The sequence below is a fragment of the Pleurodeles waltl genome, chromosome 2_2 (assembly GCF_031143425.1).
Source record: "Pleurodeles waltl isolate 20211129_DDA chromosome 2_2, aPleWal1.hap1.20221129, whole genome shotgun sequence".
NCBI lineage: Eukaryota > Metazoa > Chordata > Amphibia > Caudata > Salamandridae > Pleurodeles > Pleurodeles waltl.
In genome coordinates, this window is record NC_090439.1 from 706,292,563 (window position 1) to 706,315,417 (window position 22,855).

Consider the following 22,855-nt stretch of genomic DNA (forward strand, 5'->3'; position numbering starts at 1 on the left):
AATAGGTCACTGGAGAGCTGGGGTCATTACAATGGTTGGACCCATGTAGAAAGCTTTGAGTGCTCCCTGCATGTTTGATGCACTACCCAAGAGTAGCTGAGAGTTGGAAGGCGCATCAGACAGTATTATTATGAGACTGGTACAGGAGACTCCGTGGCAGAGACTCAGGCACTGACTTGGATAACAAGAAGCGGGCAGAATGTGCCCAGCAACATAAAATGAATAAATGGTAATCTCTCCTCAGTAAGTCAGCAGATGCAGCTCTTGCAGTGTCTGACATAAATACAGCCAACAAAGTGCCAGACTTGTAGAGAAGTTCTGAGCCCGTACTTAAGGTGGTGAGAGACATGACTAGCACCCTGGAGCGTAAAATTGACGTTGTAAGCATTGAGATCAACCTACTACCTCCAGTTTTTAAAAATGACTAGGTGGCCCATAATGAGCAACTCCTCAAAGGTGACAGTAAGTGTTAAGATCATACAAACAATTAGGCAAAAAAATACAAGACTATAACCTGATGTTGCAGTTGTGCCTAGAATACTTAGAGGATAGGTCAAGGTGGATTAGTATTAGACAGATGTGATCACAATCCTGAATGCAAAGCCTGAGTATGGAACTATTTATTGAGGACTGGCTGCTCAATCCTAACATCTAAGTAACTGGCAAGACTTCTCTCATTAGAAAGAGTCTACATTGCCCCAATGCACTCCTAAAGCCATCTACCACCCTCTCTCATTCGCTCCACATATGTGGGCTATTACAATCTGCATCTTCAATTACAGAGGCAATACGTTAGGCTGACACACGGCAAGGACAGAGGAGTGCTGGGGAGCCAATGGATGGATTGGTGTCGCTCCAGGGTACCCGCACCACAGGGTTTGTAAAGGCTCCACCCATACGTCTTAACCCTCAGAGGCGCACTAGACATACCTGGGACGTAAAGAAAGACTACTGTGAATCGAAAGGAAGAAGGGAGAATTAGAGAAACATCAATGATGTCAGTTGGGCAAGCTATGTCAAATGACTACATAGCTTGCGTGCGATTGGAGGGCTGGTGGATTAGGACATGTTTGGCCTCTCTGGTGGTCTTGCTGGTGAGTCCATTCCAATGATCATTGTTGGGAGACACTGAGGACAGGAATATATATTTTTATTTTACTAATACTCATGTGATGACATAACCGCGCCACAGTATGTTAAGAGTTTTAGAGCTATTGTTCTGTCTAGGCTAAAGGCATTTTCACGATGTTCGTTTGAAACCTAAGGTATGAGTGCGTGGGCTACTTGAAGGGGTTTAGTTTAAAAGCTGTTGGGTTTAATTAGAGAACTACAACCAAGGATCAAAACATGGGCACAATTTGTTTGTATGAGATCTGCAGAGTGTAACACATAGCAATATTAAATACTGAAATGCCAAACTTAACTTTGAATGGTCCAGACAGCACAATTGTGAGGTGTAATCCAGAAGCACATAGCAATATATGAAGCCAACCTAGTCTTTCACAAGACCTGTTGGGCAACAACTTATAGTTTATAAACCATGACAGATGTACATTGCTTGGTCACTTGGGCTACACATGTGGTTTTAAGTGTGTGGTGATACTTGTTAGGATCTGTGGTCTTGCTCTTACAGAAGACTGGGCTGGGTGAGTGGTGTCCTGGGTCAAAGGCTGGAGAGAAGCTACTGTTAATCATCGATCTACATTTTGCTGGGAATTTCAGGCCTTAATACTAAAAGTCCTGGGCTCCCTTTTACTAGAACTGCCACAGGTAGTCCTACTAAAAGTCCTGGGCTCCCTTTTACTAGAACTGCCACAGGTAGTCCTGCTTGTGGGAGAAGCCTTTAATTTGTTGTCAAACAATTCCCAGATATACACTAGGGAAGAGCAGAAGCACTCGCACTTGTGGAATTTGCCAGGGTAGTGGGACTACATGACATGTGCAGGGTTTGTAATAGTTTGCAGAAAGCCTACTCGTTCTTCTCTGCAGTGCACAAGTCATAGTTCAGCGGTAGTTCATAAATAAAGTACTTAATTGTAAGTGACCAGTATGTTGACAGGTTCCTGGAAGACTCATACCTAGCAAGAGAAATTTCCAATAACTCTGTTAGTGATGAAAAAGTACTGTTTGCAAGCGAGGGGTTAGGGGTGTTGGATGCTGAATCTGTGGTACCTTCTGGATGAGGAACTGAAGAAAGATTAAAAATAAGACTGTGTGAGACTTTGAAATGAATATAGGCATTGTACCTAGTGCGGTGATAGTGTGAGAAGTTGGCAAGCCAGTGTTAAGGCGGCATCTCATTTCTGCAATAGTGGCCAAAATGTGAGAAAGAAAGGAGAGATGCATAGACCTGGAGGAGGAAATACAGCAAATGGAACAGGTTTATGTTGCGGGTCTGGATGACCTGGGAGCCAGGTGTTAACAGATTAAAAAGGATCAATACAAATCCTTATTCTTTGAAAAATAACCCGTATCCACTACCCTAGCACGCAAAGTTGTGTGATGTCGGGGTCAAAGCTGGGAAAAAGGGAGAGTAGGTTGCTGCATAGCCATAGGATAAGGCAGTGGAGAGGGTGATGATCCAGGGGGGGTGACATATCTGAGATATTTCCAACCTTCTACCAGATGATCTGTGTCCAAATGATGGTGACCTAATAGCACACTTTGTCCTGGACTGAAGAACTCAACATCTGCAAGTGGGTCTGTGCCTTTGGTTAGATGAGCCAATTGCAATGGAAGATATAGAGACTGCTTTACAATAGCTATATGTAGGGAAAACACTAGGGCCAATTGGCGGCTAATAGAGTTTGTTAGAAGTTGTGCTTCTAGTTAGTAGAGGTATCACCCTGTCCAAGCAGGAACCACAATCCTAGTCGGGGTAAGTCAGATTCACTCCATAAATTAACCTGTGCTCACCCTCTGGTAGCTTGGCACAGAGCAGGCAGGCTTAACCTGAGAGGCAATGTGTAAAGTATTTGTGAAACACTTCAAACAGTAAGATAGTGAAAACACCACAGAAAGATCCACGCTATGTTAGAAAAATAGGGCTTAATTTAATGAGCAAAATAAGATAAAAATGACGAAAATCCTATAAGTAGAAGTTGAGATAACATTTTTAAAGAATAACCTTAATTATAATGCTTAGAAGCATAATGAGCAATCTGGTGCTATCTAGTAGCACTGGACTGGGTCAAATCTGAAAAGTCAGGCCGACCATGATGGAGTGCAGGTCAGATATAGGGATCAGCCTTGGCCTGCTAAAACACTACACTAGCAGAGTAGGTGATACATCATTGTCGATCTTTTGGATGTAGGCGATGCATCGGTTCCAAGCAGCACAAAGTCAGAAATGCGTTGGGAGCTGGAGGTGATGCGCTGCGCAGTCAGCAATTCATTTTCTGTGATCCTTGTGGCGAGGTAGATGCGCTAGTTCCGAATGGCGCAACAGCATTGATGCGCAGATTTTGAAAGTTGCAGCACCTTATACCTCCTTCCAAGGGCCAAGGCCTGAATTGGCATCACTTGGCAGGGCAAGACTGGTGGCAAGCAAAGTCAAGGTGCTGTTGCAAGGATAAGTCTTTGATGTCCTTGAGACCTAGAAGAGGTAGACAAGCCAACATGCCCTTGGAGTCACTCTGGGTTTCAGTGAGATGGGTCCTGTCTTTCCTCAGTAGAGCAGGCAGCTGGGCAGCATAGCAGAAAAACAGTTTTTCCAGAGCAGTAGCAGTCCAAAGTGGCAGTCATTGTAGCAGCATAGCAGTCCTTCCTTCTGGCAGAGTTCTTCACAGGTCCAGTAGTATACTGAGTTGGTAGGGTCAGAGGTCCACTACTTATACCCAGTTGTGCCTTTGAAGTGGGGGGGTGACTTGAAAGAAGGGTCTTTGAAGTGTATAGAGGTCCTTTTTTCATGCCCTGGCTCTAGACTTGCTATATGGAGGTATTCAGCCCTTTGTGGTGACAGAACACTGCTTATTGAGGTGTGCGAGGTTGTGCCCATCTCCCCACTCCCACCTTGTCCAGGTTGGCCCCTCAGGCTGTTTATGGCACATCAGTCACACCTAAGCTCCCTTTGTATATGACTGTCTAGAGGAAATGCACACTCCCAGGTGCCACCCTGACCCAGATGTGTTTTCGAGACACACTGCAGGCACACTGGGATATAAGTAGGAAAATGACAACGTTCTGAAGTGGCATTTTCAAAATTGTAACAATAAATCCAGCTTTACCATTGAAGAGAATTTTTTTTTTTTTTTAACTAAACATGTCGTTTCTACTGTTTATCAATCAAGAATTACAGCTTATGAAATGAAATAAGGAATCCCCAGTGTTAACCTAATAGAGAGGTAGGCCTCACAGTAGTGAAAATACAAATCTTAAGACGGTGGCTGAATTGAAGCCGTAGGATTTCCATGGAAAGTTTTGGTCAAGGCAGGCTTCCACCTGGTGCAGTCGAAGGTCCTCCTCAGGGTGTATCATACAAGAGTATTGCCAAGGAAAATTAGAAAGATGGGTGACAGATATTTGCCTATGATGCTGTAGTCAGAAAGAGACAATGCTACACACAATGTGGATCTTTGAGAGGTGTTGGAGGAGTGTAATAAGACAGCTGGAAGCAGTGCTGGGACCTTCCCTGGACCTGAAGGCAGCCGTAGTGTTGCTTTGAATATGGACAGATCAGTGCCACCACATACCAGAAGTTATTTATAAATTGTGTTTTATTTTGACAAAAGAGGCATAGCACAAAGGTGGAGTAATTTGCATGCACTGGGCTTAAAGGAATGGCCCCATTTATATGGGCTGGTACATGGCAGCAGTAGAGTTGATTATACCAAGGTACCAGCTACGTAGGAAATTTCAACAAGTTGTGTGAGTGCATGGTGTGAGACAGCCGGTTTGATAATTGAATTTCTTTAAATCAGACGTCAGCAGGTATTCCTAACCAGTGGCCAGAAGGGTCTTTGTCACATCAACACCACATAGATTCAGTTGGGGGCATCGCTATCTTTGATAGTAGTGAATGTTGATAGACGAGTTATATATACTAATGCCAAAAGTCATAGTTTTTAATGCCTATTGAGCACACCCTGTTTGAATGTTAATATGCAGTGGTTTGTGAATGTGGCAAAACCCAATAATATATATTTTTTTATTAAATTAATCCGCCTGTCCGGTCTTGTTACTACCCTTGTGTTCGCACCCTTTTGTGTGAGCCCAATAATTTACTAGATTCCAGAGACTCTTGCTCTTTCTTGGTTACTTAAGGAGATATATTCCTGACCTCGTAGAATTAGCTGCCAAACATATTCTGCTTTAACTGTTAGAATGGGGTAACCCAGGGATTGTACATTAGCCAAAGGGGATAAGCAAATGGCGCATTAGAAAACCCTTCTCCCACTTGTGTATATTTAGTGTCTTTGATTGTTCCTGTGGTTTTCCTTTTTGGGCATTTTTGTCTTGGACCGGCATACATTTTCTGTCCGAGCCTGTATTGTATGTTATTCATGTTACCCAGCTAATGTAGTTGTATGCTTGTTTTCTGTTTTGTTATTTCTTTGCCTTTACAGCCACAAGTTAACGTTCTTGTCATTGATTACCACACCGTGTATTAGTTCTGCCTCGAAGCTAGTGGACTAGGCCTCATATATTAACGTTAAATGTACTTTGTGTGCGATGATGAACTTTTATAATATAATTAATTTTATTTCAGATTATTCCGTACCCGGCAGAAACATTCCTTCACCGAGACGATGGTACGGTAGCTTCGTTGGCTGATGTGGGATGGGTGGCTGAAGAGGATGGGGAGGCCTTTACCCGGCTTAGGTAAGGACGGTGCGCACAGTATCTATCACACAGGATAGACCTTTGTGCCACTGTGTCATTATCCATAAAACACTGCAAGCGAAACTAATCCGACTCATTCACTACTGTCCGTGTTTCCCTCATTCAGAATATTTTAATCGGTAGAATTTGAATTAAGATCAGGGTGCGCTCTGTTTTTTAGGCTGCGAAACGTTTGGGTACAGTAGCTAACTAGAGACCTCGCCGCTGAATAAAATTACGTTAAAATAGTTCGACAAGTAAAGTTTATCTTTACTAGCGTTGCTGCTCTATGATGTATAATGGACGCTTAAATCTTCTTGGCACGTACCGATAACCTGGATTGATATATGTGCACCTGACCGTTTCTTGGGACTGTTGTTTGCGTTTTGGATGACCTTCATTGACCCTGTACTACCAGTCTCTGGGAGTCTGCAGTAACCGGTTGAAACATGAACGTTGGCATTTCAGTTCGTCCGTGTTTGGAAATTGCAACTAATAGATTTTTAGAGAAGAGCCTGTGGAATGGTTCTGTTTTAAAGGATCAGCACTATCTACAATGTTTTTAAAAGCGATCGTTTGTGGATCACGTAGGATAAATGGGCGCAAAAAAGTGTTAAATTACCCTTCTTTGTGAAGCCATTTTGCTGCTGGTTTGCTTTTCGTAGTGCACAATACAGCAGTCTTCTGCCTCTCCGTACTAGAGCTGTGAATGAGGGCTTTGACGCCCCAGTAGAAAGTAAAGGATTTACAGGAAAGAGACGCAGGGCGCCACGGTGTTAGGTGCCATTACTCTCTTAGGCTCGTATGTGGTAATCTCTGAAGGCACGAACGAAGTGTGACTCAGCAGGGGGGCAGGGACAAAGTGAGATAGACTCCCCTGGAGGGGAAGGAGCTGTTGCCAGGATCCTGGATGCTTCCTTTTATCTGCGGTAGAGGAGGGAATGGTGTTAACTTGCTACTAGCCATTCAGACCCGGTGTTCCCCCACGCCTACTCCACCCTCGCTTTTTTTTTTTTTTTTTTTTTTTTTTTACATCGTCTATATAGTCTTTCACTGTAAAAGAAATAAAAGAAACACATAAGGCGTGTGTTATGGTTCTGACTCAAGCACAACTATCCGCTAAATATATTTACATTTTTTTACATAGTCTTGGTTTAAGTCTTTGGTTTTGTGTTTTCTCGTTTCAATTTTTTCAATTTTGTTTTAGATTTTGCGGTTCATTTTTCCCCTCTATACTGCAACGGACACAACACATGCATAACTCGCACCACCATCCATTTTCGTCTGTTGATAGTCCACCCCGCCCCCCACATTGTTTGCGGCGTACTATTGGCACATAGGTGCTTTGGTATGGCAGGTGACCCAAGTTATGGCATGTATTGTGTATTTTGCTAAGCATATTTCACTGGTTTCGCACATACCCAGAACCATGCAACTTTTTTTTAACTGCTGTTGGGCAGGAATGCAGCATGAAAGGCCACCATGAGGACTGCCTTTCATTAAAGCGCTGCCTACTAAATCCAAGGCAGTCCGCCAAGGATAGCCTTAAAATATGGTCAAAGGAATGGTCTGAGTTGTCGGACAGTTTGAGCCACCAGGAAACCCAGCTAAATGTGGTCTCTCTTAACTTTGTCGGCGTAAATGTGAACGTGCTCCTCTCCCCCGCTGAACTGCATGATGTTTCATGAGTCAGTCAGTCTCGAGGACTACCTCTGCATTGGCGCACCATAGTCCCCAATCACCAACAAGAAACAAATGGCTGGGGAGAACTGTTTCATGGTGAGGAAGAGGCTCCTCAGGTGAGTGGAAGATATGGGGCTGCACCAAATGTGGTGGGCCAGTCCTTGTATGTTAGATGGCCCTGGGAGCTGTGGGATGGATGCCCTGAGGACTTTGGATAAGGGTTCCTGAGTGGGAGTGTGGATGGGAATGAGACCGGTGGAGTGGCTCCAATACTTTTACAACCAACTTGGGTGTGTCCCGGTCCTGAACCGGGAGGGTCAGCGGATGCAAGATGCCATGGAAGTTAGTTGGAGCAAAATACCTGTGCCCTGCACCTTCAATCCCACAAATGGTATGTTTGCTACTGCTTCACAGCAAATCGTGATAATGTAACACACAAATAAAAGCACTGTTTAAAATAGAAACGGCCTATGTTTTACAGGGATCATGAGCATTCACCCTTGATGTCCTGATTGCTAGCAGTACACAAGTGTCCTAGAAGAAAGCATACCAAGGCTTTATTCGCCTCTTTTTGGCTGAATTGCTGGAATATGGGAAAGGTAGTAATGAGATGAGAGATGCATTAGTTTGGCCGGGGGGCACTCTGGTTGTGCACAACTCAAAACTGACTGCATATTCCCCCAACTGAAAATAATTGGAGCCATCAGATTTCGGTGGTGTTTGGGTGAGGTGGATGAGGACTCTATAGGTGTCTGGTGAGGAACTTCGACTCCCAAGATAATGCTGAGACTGCTGGATGACTAGCGAACATCAGGATTTCAGCTATTGGATCTCACACTCAGAATAACGGTAATTGTGCAGCCTGTTAGATCGCTTTGGAGAACAAAACCATGCTATCAGAATGGGTACATAATGTGGGGCCAAGAAAAGGCAGCAGCAGTAAGAAGACTCAGTCACTCATCTCATACTCCTGACAAGATGGTCCTAGTGCAGCACTAGCTACTGATTCCCATATTCAAGAGAAATTGCACCTGATCTTAACAGTAATATCTGACATGCGTACTGCCTTGAAAATAAAGACAATGCGGTCACTGTGGAGGTAGGCATCATACAAGAGAATAAAAAAAACTTGCTGAAAAAGTGAGCAATAATGAGGCAAGATTTACAACCACACAGAATTCACTCTGGATTTAAGAGAATGTTAAAGGGTTGAGCTAAATATGCAGAGGGCAGGGCAATATGCTATAATTTGAACATTGTTGGGACACCAGAAGGACGAGACCCCACTCAGAATATTAAAGCCTGGCTCTGAAAAAGGGATATTTCACCACAGGGATTATTGCCCTACTTCACTGCTGAACGCACCATAGGATGCCAAATAGGCAGCCCCCACCTGACATTGCTCCTGGACCTATAGTAGCTAAAAGCCATAATTATAGAGACAGATACCATTCTAAAGGCAGCACGAAAAGCAGGGCTGTTCACCATTGAAAAGACAAAAGTCATAATCAATTTTCTCGCTTATTATTTTTGTCTATGTGCACGTTTATCAGAGGCAGATAATCATTTCAGGGATTGGTATGGTAAACCCGCTGCAAAAGTGTGTATGCTTAGGGGCTAGCCCTTCTTGCCCATCAGAAAAAGTAAACATGAAAACTTGTTGCCCTGACACAAAACACTATGTTCCAGGCATCAGGTCACAGGAATTTCAAACTGCTGCCTCAGTGTACGACACCTTGGTGAAGTAGCTTAGCCCCCATGTAAACAGATGTTGGCTACTGAAGAGTTTCTTCTTTTATTCTATTTACTTAATTGGAATGGAACTGAAAATATCTTTATTGCTATTTGGTTAAAACTATATCCACAAAAAAAGCAAAATGAGTGAGTGGTGCAGACTCCGAACTTCGTCAGAAACTAGAAATACATTAGACACAGTACAGCAAGCCACTGAAAAAAATGACATCCTAATCAAAACTTTAATATGATACCAAGGTGCACTCATTTAAAAACTTTGTAATCGCAGAACATTAAAAGGATTCCTCAAGGAAATTGTTTGCACTGCAGGTCTATTTACACCTGTACCTGTGTGTATGAGGGAAGCTGGCACTGCTGCTGACCATGCTTTCCCTTTTGTGTGTATGAGGCTGGTGTGCTGGGAGGGGTTGAGGGGTGGAAGAGACGGAAAGAGAGAGGGTGGCCTTATCCAGTTGCTACCAGTGTTATATGTTCTTTGTGTTTGAGGTAGGCTACTATTGTTGTACCCCTCTGGTATCTGTCATTACTCTCAGCCTGTGTGCTTCTGTGTGCGTGAAGCTTGCAGATATTTAGAACCTGTACCATGTCTGCACATATTAGAGCTAGAGGGAGCACTATCTCTTTCACTGTAAGATCACTTTACTCAAATAATGGCCCAGTTGTATTACTGGATCCTGCTAAAAAAAAAAAACAATAGAGGACAAGCTCGATTCTCTTTTGGGGACAGTTTCTGATAAGAATCTTGACCTTGCTTGGGCCTCTTTATTCTTGTAGCTCTGGTCGTCCACCTCCAGCACCCCTGAGACGTGATGGTGGATTCATAATAATTTATTATGTTATGGTTCCTCGCATCTCCTGATTGCGCGCACAGTCTAGAAGAGTGCACCCACAAGGAGGGCTAGCCCCTAAGCATACACAGATTTGCTGCTGGTTTACTGTACCAATCTCTGAAAAGATTTTCTGACTCTGAAGTAAGATTTCTGTTTACAAGGCTCAAGCTTGAATATGATTAATTAATCCAAGGCCTTTGTTATGACGGCCATCACTAAAGGAAATGCATTGAGCTGTGGTCCCAACATGCATTACGGACAGTGGTTCTCGTCCAAAAACGTACATTTGTTTGCAAAATTTAACAATTTGCAGCTATTTCTAATGCTCAGAGGATTCTCCTTTATTATATGCAAAAGCCAGAATGCAAGATATTTCAAAATAAAATATCCGCTTCCATTATTACCGATTTAAATTAAATGGTTTTCTAGAACACTTTAGCAATATTAGGTGCATCAGACCTACAACACAACTTACAATGCACTGCTTCACATGTGATAACCATGAAGATTATGTTGGGTAGATCATCATCGAAAAACTTTTCATTATCAGATGATCTGTATCGAACAAACATTTCTTAAATTAACACTGGTGGATTTTCAAACTTTTCACCTACTTAAATGGCTTCAACAAACAGATACCATGAATGCCATTAAACTGGCTTATTTATGATCTGGCCTTGAAAATGGGACACTAGATAGGCTGAGGTGGGCTTTTTGATAGCAGGATAACCCCCACCCTTTTTACGAACATTCATGCTGACCTCATGTTCTGAATTTTTGAATAAGCTTATATACCTATTAGCCTTTGACTTATCCCCTCCTTTTTTAGACCTTCATTGTGCCGATGCCCCAATGATATTGTACACTCATAATCATCCTGTATTTCCAAATTAGTTTACATTTTAGACTTGACAGCAATGCATCTATAATACAGTCTAAACACACTAGTGGATGAGACCTACCAATACAATAAAGTTTCTTATGTGAGCATTGTAGCTTTTTTCATCCGTACCACAAGTCTGTTTCTACTGTTGTAACATGGCTTCATATCAAGTTTCAAGTCGAACTTTATTTCGATCATTCCGATCATAAAAGCACATTATATAAACATCATAAATAGATATATAGAACTAAAAGGAGCAAAGGTCAGACATAAATACATCAAGAAATGGCCTTGCGAACCTTTATAAACACATATTAATTAAAATAAAGTTTTTAAAAAAAATCAGTGATCCTCAAAAGTGTAAACGAATTCCAATATATAATACAATATCATACACTGATTCATTACTATCCAAGGTAGATCACCGTAAAATCTTATTCTCCATTTCGCTAAGAAAAAACAAGAATTAGCAAAGGTTAAATAACGATTAACATCTGTTTTCAGTATTCAAAGGGCAGATTAAGATTCTCTTACCCCAATGACTGGCACACGGGGGACACTCCGAACTGGACCGGGGGCCTGTGAACTTGCTCCCCCAGCATTCCTCAAGGCCTGGGATGTGTCGCTGATGTTTGCCTAGGTGCCAGGAGGTGCATAAAATCCAGCACGCTCACCCGCAGCGCAGGTCGCGCCCGAGCACGTGACTGGGCCAAGAGCGGTCCTGTCTGTGGCCGGTTGAGGCTGGGACAGCCCCCCCCCCTTCAGTTTTGTCTTAGGATATTGATGTTTTGCCATTTTAGTTCTCTCGTCCTCTTTACTTCCTTGGCCTCTTGAACTAATTTGTATTCTTTTGAAGCAATGGGCAAAAGAAAAGCGACTGAAGGGAGGGCCAGGGGCTGGAGGAAAAGACATGTAGGAAAAATCCTAAAAAGCCGGGTGACAATGATGTGCTCAACCGTATTGATTATCTCCTGGCAGACTGCGAAGAAATATTGGTTCCATTTTCTGTTACTGCACTTTCTAAGGGTCTCGCTCAGTGTCTAGTATCCCAAGTGGTGTCAAATAAACAGGAAAGCATATCTAATATGTTCAGAAAAGCCAGGGACCTGGCGCGGAGCCAAATCAATGTAATATCTCAAAACCCCACAGCTCCATCTCCCAGCTTAACCCTCCAAATAGCTTGGTGCTAGTGCCCCCAGATTTTCCCATCCCTTGCACCAATCACTTTTTACCACTTTTAAGCACTTCAGATATATCCACATCCCAGCATCATGCAGTTGCTCCTGCCCAAGTTGGGGTAGGCTGCTCACTTAACCACCAGGCCCATCCTTCTCCTAAATCTAATGACCCATCTGGTTGCATCTATGCACTCAAGTCAGAAATAGCAGCCCTTAAGTCTATGATTGATGATCTTGTGGCCACTGTTGGGGGCCTTATGAAAGAGAGTGTGAGAAAATGCAGGGAGGGCATAGTTAACTCTGTCACCTGTCTCCTGACCTATTTTGGCCAGGTAACACACTCCCTGTGCGCACAGCACCACCAAGCCGTGCCCGTGTCTCCCCGCCCTCGCTGCGGGACCCGATCCGCTAGTGTCTCTCTGCCTTCTTCAGCCTTCACTCTTTTGCCTTCAGTCAACCTTGACTCTTTTTCTTTTCCAGCCTTTGACTCCTTTTTTGCCTCTTTTCCAGCTTTTGAGTCCTTTCTGCCTTTTTCCAGTTTTTTACTCTTTTTTTTTTTTTCATTCCCTTGCTTTTGCTCCTTTTTCCCCGCTCCCCCCCCAGCCCACCCGCGCCCCCATTCACCCGCTCCTCCCGCCTCCCAGCTGCTCCTTCCTCCCCCCTCCCTTCTTAATGGCGGTTGCTGCGCGCTAAGGTGAGTGTCTCCTGACCTATTTTGGCCAGGAAGCACACTCCCCGCGCGCACAACACCACCAAGCCGGGCCCGTGCCTCTCCCTCCCCGTCCTCGCTGCGTCTAGAGATCAAGGCTCTTCGGGACCCGATCCGCTAGAGTGTCTCTCTGCCTTCTTCAGCCTTCACTCTTTTGCCTTCAGTCAACCTTGACTCTCTTTTCCAGCCTTTGACTCCTTTTTTGCCTTTTCCAGCTTTTGAGTCCTTTCTGCCTTTTCCCAGTTTTTTACTCTTTTGCCTTTTTCCATTCCCTTGCTTTTGCGCCTTTTTCCCGCTCCCCCACCCCGCGCCCCCATTGTCCGCTCCTCCCGCCTCCCAGCTGCTCCTCTCTCCACCCTCCCTTCTTAATGGTGGTCGCGCGCAGCGGGCGTGCCAGAGGCAAGCCTGCCTGCACCCGACCGCGCCCAGCGCCAGAACCCCTGGACCCCGCAACAGCCACCTCGTCCGCATCCGCTACGACGCCGACACCCTCCGCGCACTCAACACCGGCAGAGACACCACCTGTTTCCAGGCCTCTCCAAAGAGCACGCACGGACCCTTCTCCTGCCACAACTGCAGCTTCACCTGCACCAGAGCCCACAAACCTCCTATGACCAAGACCAACCACCTCCGCTGCATACTCCTCAACACCCGCTCAGCACGCAAGCATGCCATCGACCATGTCAGATAATGCGGAGAGGTCCAGGAGGATGAGGGCCTCTGTCTTCTTTGTCCAAAGTCCTGCTCCCTATATCTACAAGCAGCAATTGGCGCAAGCTAGCTGGGTCCATCAGAAGGGTACAAGAGCCCACTGTAAGCTATTTCTCTACCCCAGTTGTGGGCTCCTGTTTGGGTCTGGCAAGTTAGAAGAGTAGTAACGGTTGTCCATTTCCCAGACGTGCTTTCAACACCTGCAAAAGGTTCTAAACAACCTGAGCTAGAGCGAGTGTTCTCAGAGGAGTGTTTATCCCGTACTGTGCAGTCACAGGTCCAGGTGCAGTAAAAAATATTTTTTATTAGTTTGCTGTTGATGACAAAGACTAGCAGATAGTTAATTTGTTTAGACTATTTCTGCATGCCATGATATGCTTCACGGTTTTTGAGTTTGGGAATATCCTTACATGTGCCTGGTTTGAGCGGAGTGAGACTTTCAAAACTGTAAATACTGCTAGCTCTGAGACATCCACACAGTTATGGTGCTGGTCAACATTGAGCAGATAGATAATGTCTGTCTTGGAAAGAGCTGACTGCAAAACTCACTGTGGTATGATGATCATTATCTTACAAGAGTGTCTCGGATGTTCGAGTTTGTCATATGTTCTGTGTCCCTTCCCCCATATAGTTCTGAGCTGGGCTGCTGCATAGTACTCCATTGAATCTGAAACACCAAGTCCCCATTTTGCTTTGAGCATTTTTTAATAGAGGCTGATTATCTTGGTTAGCCACACAAGTCACAATAGAAGGCTCTGTAGGTTTTCTCATCCGTTTTTATCCTAATTGGAAAATCTTGAAAGTCCTAAAAGGTATGCAGCACAGGGTTCGTTTTGGCAGCAGCAAAATTCACCCACCAGGACATTAGTGTCACCACCTATCCAGATCTGCTTTAATAGAATTCCATAATGGTGCTTGGAGGAGGGGGTGGGATTAACCTCCCAGATATTTAACTGAACCATGCACTATTCTCCAAGGTGCATAAAAAAGACGTGTTCCTTATCCTTTATTGAAAATCAGAACTATTCCCTAAAACTATTGCAGAGTTGATATTTGTACTCTGAAAATACACTAAACGGTTCCTACAATGCCAATTAGTTGGGGATGGACATATCTGGATCAAGAGAGAGAGAGAGAATATCGACTACAAAGAGCAAGATTTTATACTCCTCTAAGACAGAGGATACATTAAATTTTTGAATCTTACTTAACATTACTGCAAGTGGTTTCAAGGCAAGTACGAAACTACAAAGGGGAAAGGAGCACCTCAGCCTCACAACACTTAGAAAGCAGAAAAGGCTCAAATACTACATTCATAGCGCACCCTGGCTTTCCAGATTGTGATAGATTTCTATTTTCTGAATTTAAGCAAACTTTCAGCATAACTTTCTCCAGAAAGTGAGTTTTTTCTTTTGAAAGAATTCTGTATATTTAATGAAAGCTCTTTCTTTGTTACTTTTTCACATAGGTGAGCATGACATTTGCATTCGACTGCCTTTTCCAAATCCTGCTACCAGACCCCTCCACACCTTGCCCCTTCTGGTCCAGGTGGTTCCACCCACTATCAAAGTAGTTTTGTTGAGATGCAGTTTATCCCTCTCTAATAAAGTGTTATCATCCTTTCACAATTCTCAATCGGTGAGGTTAGCTTGCTGAATCCATGGTGGTTCAGGTCGCTGCCTGGGTTTGTGTCGGTCTATTCTGTGTCCCACAAACCAGTAGCTCCTGCAGGGCCTTTTGGGGGTCTGTGTGCCCACTTGGCAGATAACTCTCAAGTGAGGTGACTGCTTCAAGTCTCTGATGGCTTTTGATGACGGTCCCTGCAGAAGTATAGATGATTGCAGGTGATTGGTGTGGCCTGGTTTAGGCAGATTGGGCACAGAACTTATACTGTCCATGCATAAGCTAGTGTTCAAGGCTGGTATGACCTCATACAGGCAGATCTCAGCTTGACAACAAGGCTACTCACCATCCTTACTTTTGTCTGGTTAGGCACTTCGGTTCAGGCTGTAATTCCTTCAGAATAAAGCAGCTAAGGTAAAGCCCCACCTTCTTCTCGATACTGTGGCCAGATACACACTTCTACTCGCACAACGTGGGTATAAGCCACATCAACTCTGATCCCAGACCTGACTCGGCTTTGGCAATCTTTGGGTCACATAATCATGGTTCCCGCCAGGGATAGTGGGTGAGTCTGCCATCCGCCAATACCAGGGTACTCTAATCCCTCTTTGCAGTCTTCTTCTGGCAGGCCCCATCATCACTGGGTCTGTGAGGCACTTTGCTGTTACTGGTCAGTCACTCCTCCTGCATAGTTGCCAGGCTCCTTCCCTCTCAGGTAGGCTGGCTTCTAGACACTCCAGTCAGTTAAACAGCTTTTCGAATAAGGGATAGACTTACGTGATGTCCTTTCACCTCTGGGAAGCTGCCTTTCGGACAGACGCCAGCTTTGGTTGCAGAGCAATAGTCAGAGTTTTCTGCAGAGAACTCCCTTCCTTGATCATATAAAACTTGGCACAACCAGTAAGGTCGTGAGTATCACTTATTTACAGTCAATGCAGACAGTAGATGTGCATCCAATGTCTGTGCTTTCAGAACCGGTTTGCGGTGGTTCTCCTTGTAAGTGGGCTTTCTCGACTGCTCTCTGGACACAGATTTTATGTAGAGAGATGCTTGTCACCACAGGGGTTTCTCCCGTCTGCAGCACCCACAACAGCCGGCACTCAGTGGTGCGCACGTCTTGCACCTGGCTCTCATCAGCCAAACTGTAGCAGTAATTGGGACTAGACAATGGGAAAGCCTCGCCTAGAGACTGCCTCACGGTTGGCAGTACAGTTCTACTGTCTGGAGAAAACATCCTACCTTCTATCTTGAGCAAAGGTACAGGGTAGGGATATTCCCTCAAGCCTCCATTACTCTACATCACTGGAACACACGATGCATGTATCATGCAGGCTACAAACATGCACAATATACACATGGGATGTTATTGCTCGCAATTAGGTCAACACGTAGAAGTGGAACACCAATGAGCCAGTAGGCCTCAGCTTCGGTGATATGGATAAAAGGTCTGGCCGCAACTGAGTTCACAAGAGGTACGCTACCTCTAGTGTTCCGTTTGCCAAACCTATGACTGGGACATTAGTGCACCATTCCAGGTCACAAGACCGTTCCAGTACCTCACTCGTATCGCACATGCTAGATTAGCATGATGCCAGGGTCTAAAATCAAAAATCAGAATACCAGATACTTGCGCTTGGGGCACGGAGGCACACATGTGTAACATGTATGGAAAATTCTAATAACAGTACTACAACCGATAAGGCACAACGGTAAGGCACTCGGGATATTTTTTAGTCCTCTTAATTGTAGCGTACACTTGACTACTCAAACAAATATTTATCGTTAAGCTTCTGTGGAAAAAATACATTAATCCGATTAAATTTACATTGACAAGTAACTAGGCTTTAAATTGTGTGACCGTATTTAAATACGTAAGGAAAAGTGGTGTGCCACTTACGTATTTACTGTGCTGTAGTATTTTAGTGCGGCTCAAAACCGCACGTTTATAAGTGATCGGCATTAATTGGTACCTTAGTACAATGGTGTTTTATTTTTTAAAGATAATGATTTCTTTTGTATGTGTTTCAGTTAGTGTAAAATATCGCATATTTGAAAACATGCATGAAAAAGCTATTCCCTTACTCTCTGTTCTTTGCCTCTGATTGACTAATGTGGGACATAAATACCGTGATGTGTTTCACGTTTTACAGCTGTGAAACCGGCACAACACCTGAACTAAATGAAACAAACAGCAGTAGATTCAAATACCCTTGTTTAATTACAGATCAGAGGTTCGATGTCACCAGACGCCTCTTCCATTAGAGAAACTGCATGATTTCGCCAGACCTCCAGCTAGACAGGTGTCCTTGCCTAACCTGACGAGAGAGGCGTCGGTGGAAGACCCTCCTGCGGCAACCAATAATGAAGCTCTCCTGAAGATCAGCGCCCTGGAAAATGAGCTCGCCACGCTGCGAGCACAGATAGCAAAGATCGTTACCTTTCAAGAGCAACAGAATTCCACTTCAGGTTTGTATGTCATTTGTGTTTTAACATTTTTCAGTGAACACTGTTGATTTGATAGGGTGGCTACCAGTGCCATAAGGGCTGATGGAAACTTTCGACTTTGTCACCACAAAAAATTACAGGGAGTCAAACCCCACTCCAAGGAAAGATGCAAAGAGTCAGCCAGGTTACATCCATCTATGGTTCTAGTTGCATTACAATCTTATGTGGCCAGAATAATACGATCTCTACTGGAGCACTTTATTTTCTACTCCATTCTTTCCTTCCCACCCTTTCTTTTCTGAGCCCCTGTACTGTGAATGAAAAGGGCAAAAGAGAGCACCATGAAAACTTCCAATTAGCTGTCAGGGCCCCGGCGATCGACACACCTTTCAGGGGCTGTATTAACGCCATAATGAGTCCAAAATAACTATAGAACTCCTCCCTCACCCCAGTCAGAAATGTATGACTGGTAGTGGTGTTAATAACATACCTAGGGCCCGATTGAGTCGGGCGAAGTGGAGTTACCTCGAGGAATTCCACTCTACCTGATTCCAAGTAGTCGGGTTTTCCTTACTTGGTTGTTCCAGGTGCGATAAAACCCTGACAATTTCAGCTAGAAGAATTTCATGAGACATTGCATTGGATGAGGCCGCAGCCTAATCTCTTTTTTTGCTGCCAAAAAATACAATACTTTCTTTCCTTCTCTTCCCCCCCCCCCCCACCCCCCCAACCTCAGACCTGCTCATACATTTACCACCTGCTCAGAGCAGCACGTGGTGAAACACTATAGAATTATGAATTCTGTGTGATTTATGGACAGAAAAAAAGTCCTACATGGGAATTCTTTATTCTATTGGTATTTTTATTCATAGTTGCACTGTATGGGGGCGCAATTACCACACAGTACCCTTAACAGTAAAAATACATGTGATTTAAACTTTATCCTTGCACAGTATAACTTGGAAGGAGTACACTAGTGTGATTGGTTCCGGAAGGTTTCTTGTACTTGCCGTGGAATAACAGTATCGTGAGTGTGTTATGTATGTAGATTTTTTATCCAAAGTGCTTTATAGAGACCAGGTTTTGTACAATTTTTAAACCATTTAATCTGTTTAACATTACGGCCAAGACTTTAAAGATCTCCACCAGTGTTTCGCCGACTTCTTAACTCGGATTTGTTTTCTTTCGCTCCTTGCTCATTTTAATCTCCTTGCTATTGAGACCCTTGAATATCAAATAGCTGTGGCCCTTTGATAAGGGTCTTTATCTTAGTGAATCTGTCAGCAGCTGGATGTGAACACATCATAAAGCCTTGCTGTCAATTGAAAGGTGGGTTTCAAAACTTGGATGGAATCAGCGTAATAGGTTTCCCCCTTCAGCTCATGAAGAGTGTGCACGTAGGGGTGGATTCTGCTGACTACAACATTAGCCATGTTTTGCCTGCAAGGTGGGACGTGGCTAAGGCTCTTCTTCCCACAAGCCCCCTGCACATTGACCTCTACTGGAAACCCTTGGGACTGTCTACTTTCCACATGCTAATCCTGTTCCTGTGTTACTGAGACCAAAGACCGAGACTGCGCAGGACAGTAGGTGAGGTTTTGGAGAAACTGGATGAGCCAGTTATGTCTTATCTGGCATTATTATAGCATTTGCTGTGCTACAGTATTAAAAAAAAAAAAAAAAAACACTTTGGGCAGAATGATTGCAGTAATCAAAGCCACTGGCAGTTACTCATGGACTCATTCATTCCAGTACAGCATTTTGGTGCTTACTATGCCACGCTAGACCAAGACCAGCCACTTGCAATTTAGGTTTTTTCCTGCTCCACTTGGCATAGTCTACCTAGAAGTGTCAATCGAGGTTCGCTTCAGATGGTAAAACAAGCAACTCTAAACAGGTTTTGGCAATTTGGGCATCCTCGGTGAGGTGCATCTTGGGCCCAGCAGCACACTGAGCAGAGGATCCACATTTCAGAATATCCAGTGCTCTTATGGTTCCTCGCTTTGTAAAACTGACAGGGGTGCTGGATATTTCTAAAGCAACTCATCATGCGTAAAAGTGGATATCTTATGTTTCCACGTCCCTGGAAAAAAGTGGTGCTTAGGACGGTGCCATATATCTGCCACTGATCAATACCCGGAGGTGCTTATCTATTCCTTACCAAATTAATTATCATAATTATTATATATATTTCATGTTATTGGAATTGATTTACAGGTCCTTACATTTATTGGAATAAAATATAAGATAAAGAGATATCCGGAGCGAGAGATGAATGAAAAGAAAATGAGAGCATGAAAATGCAAATCTTCATACATACTGAACCCGATCTAAGCTTGAGCTGCTTCTTGTTAAAGCTGTGCTTTACCGGTGCTTCTGTCTGTGTGGCTTTATGCCAGTAGGAGCTCCATAGTCCTTGCCCTTCAAGGAGCTGTTACCTGATCTCTACCACTGCAAATGGCTTTTTCATCTTGAGCCCTACGTGATTTGCTGCCTTCTCTGGCGGATTACTGACTACTCCTTCCTCCGTCAGCCTTTCTGCCATTCCTGATTCCTGCTCCCGTTCATCCCTCGCCAAGACCCCAGGCCACCAGCTTGACTTACTCTTTCCTTACAGGACCCTGTTTTACTGCTCTGCTCATCAACTAACTGCATTCAGTAAATCGAAGTCTGTATGTGGTTACAATGAAATAATGTGTTTGTGTAAAACAGCAGCACAATGAGGTAGTACACTAGCTACACCCCAGCATGAATACCGTGCTCTTTCTTTCTTCTTAGTTACATAAAACAAAAATAGCATGTTTGCATGCTCCAGGCTTTTTTTGTCTTTAAAGAAAAACCAAGAGCACTTGCTTTATGGTTTCCCTGGTTCTTAGGGGGGTAATTTAGGTCTGTCTGAAATGCCTTCTTTCGTAGTTTTTCTCCCCCAGGTCTACTGCCATTTGTAGGAAACACTAAGAGCTGCCATGTTCATTAAACATCATGTTAAAAAGCAAGTCTATGAGACTGTTGACTGTAGGATATTGAGAGCGAGGCCATTCTGGGAAATCCTGCTAAAGAAAACAGAAGAGTAAATGCCATGTTAGATATTAATGAGTAGTGTAGGTCTACCTAGTGGCAAAACCATTTTGTTTGTGTGTGGATTTTATAATAAGCTATAAATGTTGTTTTTTGGCCTCTGACTGCGTCAGGATGTGTTTTCTTCTATCTCCATTGTAGTGGCTGCCAGGTGGCCCCTTGTCACTATCTCTCCCACTTCTTATGTTTTTTTTTCATCTTTCAGTTTGCAACCTAGTCTGCTCACCCAGGGTTAGTGTCATTAGACAACCTTCTTTAAAACCAATTCTCTCCCAAGGACCTACTCCTTCATCCTGTGTTCATTTCCACTGCCGAGTTCTAGCTTTAATCTTAACTGAAAAACAAAGCATATACTTGATGTTTATTGTACACATTAACTCTTGGCGCATCACTTAGTCTCTTTTTTATTATGGATTTGATTGTACCCTGGGATTATGATTATCTTGCACCTACTGTGTGCTACAGTTTAATTATTTCCTGTAGGATCAAATCTGTCAGAAATTCAGTGACTTTTTTCGAATGACCCTGGGGTGGGGCAGACCTTCATTCAAACATATGCAGAGAGTGGTATTTGTCCTGGGTTGAGCCCTCTGTAGAAGACTGCAAAGCCAGTTTTCGATGGGTTAGCATTTTGGTATACACGTCTCTTGTAGTGTAAACGTTTCATACCTAGTCTGTGATTTATTTTATCTGTACTACTGCATGAGCAATGGGATTCAGGTAGCAATTCAGTCTGAGGAGGTTTACTCCACAGGCGAATATTCCTGTAAAAAGGCCACATGGTTGATGGTTCAGAATAGCTCTGTTTTCCTCAAGGTAATGGGGATTTTTGTATTTCAAAAGGCACCCTGTGTAGCACCTGGTCTTACAAATCATCTTAGAAAATGTTGTGGTCTGACACTATATGGGCCTTCAGCTGTGGTGTGGCAGAACAGTCCTCCAACACCAGTTTGTTAGCAGAGATGCATCCAGCAGGTTTTTCACAAGGAAATGCTCCCATATCAAGTTGGACATTAGGCAGGAGATTACAGTTTTTTTTAATCCAGATCCTCTGCTGTGCACCCTGGAAATACAGTCCATCTTTGGCCAGAAGACACCTTTAGCCTTAATGCCGAGCTCTAGTGGAGCTCCCTTGATAGAAGTCCTGAGAAGAGTTGCTTAGAGGTTGTTTAAGGTATGGTTCCAGCACACCTTAAACGACTTCGCAGCGCTTGTTTAGACGATGTTACTTTATCATAAGTGCGTTCATGAAGCTCTCAATGCTTAATAAGGCATCCATCTCACATTGAGATGGGGGTAGGAAATGAAGATATATTTCTTCTGTGGATAAAGGTATGCAGGTTTCAGGAATTTTCTTTGCACTTATTCTTAATGTAATCTTTGCATTAGTAAATTTCTAAAGCTCCTCAAACTCCAGTTGGAAATTCGCCTCAGTTTGTACTGTCATCTGGAAAATAAGAAGATAATTCTCCCTGGCCAGGGAGACAATAGGTTCCAAATCGTTTCTCCTCACTTACTTCAACCCTCTTTTAGACTTCCCACAATTACCCTCAAGTAAAAGTGCAAAAGGTTATTGTGGTTGCAAAAGGATGGATTAAATTGTGGAAGGGTAAATTGCTTTGGATAGGCAAGCTTCTATAGGGAGTGCGCATGAATGCTACACCGCACTACCATTAAAACTCCTCCCACACATAATCACAGACAAGCCCAGATCTGATGCAAAGAAGAGGATTTACTGCAAATACTGCGCTGCTCAGAAAATCTGTAGAAAGTAGCCTGCAGTTTCTCTTCGGTAACTGTGAAACAGATTGAGACCCATACTTATGTGGAAGGGGAATCACCTCTTTTGCCAGAAACCTTCTAAAAAATAATACATTTAGGTGTGTTGCAGTGTAGATTATTTTCCTGCTAATGGCTGTAACACATTATAATATTTGTAACTATTTTTAATTCCAAGTATTGGTGACTTCTCTTGCTTAGAAATCATCCTCCAAAATAAAATGTATTTTTTAATTACTAAACATGCGATTATATTTGTTTGACACTGGGTTGAAAGTAACATACTTTTTGGGATGATTCGTCCTGCATGTCGAGATTACTTGTAAAGAGATTCTTTCTTTTTTTGCTTCTAATTTTGAAG

General features: G+C 43.5%; 1 protein-coding gene across 1 annotated transcript in view; it reads left to right on the forward strand.

The window, feature by feature from the left end:
- MTFR1 (mitochondrial fission regulator 1) overlaps window positions 1–22,855 on the forward strand; it is a 252,410-nt gene that overhangs the window by 160,620 nt on the left and 68,935 nt on the right. The window contains exons 4-5 of the mRNA XM_069220259.1: window positions 5,708–5,820; window positions 17,417–17,658. Coding sequence (XP_069076360.1) covers window positions 5,708–5,820; window positions 17,417–17,658 — 355 coding nt within the window. The remainder of the gene's footprint in view (window positions 1–5,707; window positions 5,821–17,416; window positions 17,659–22,855) is intronic.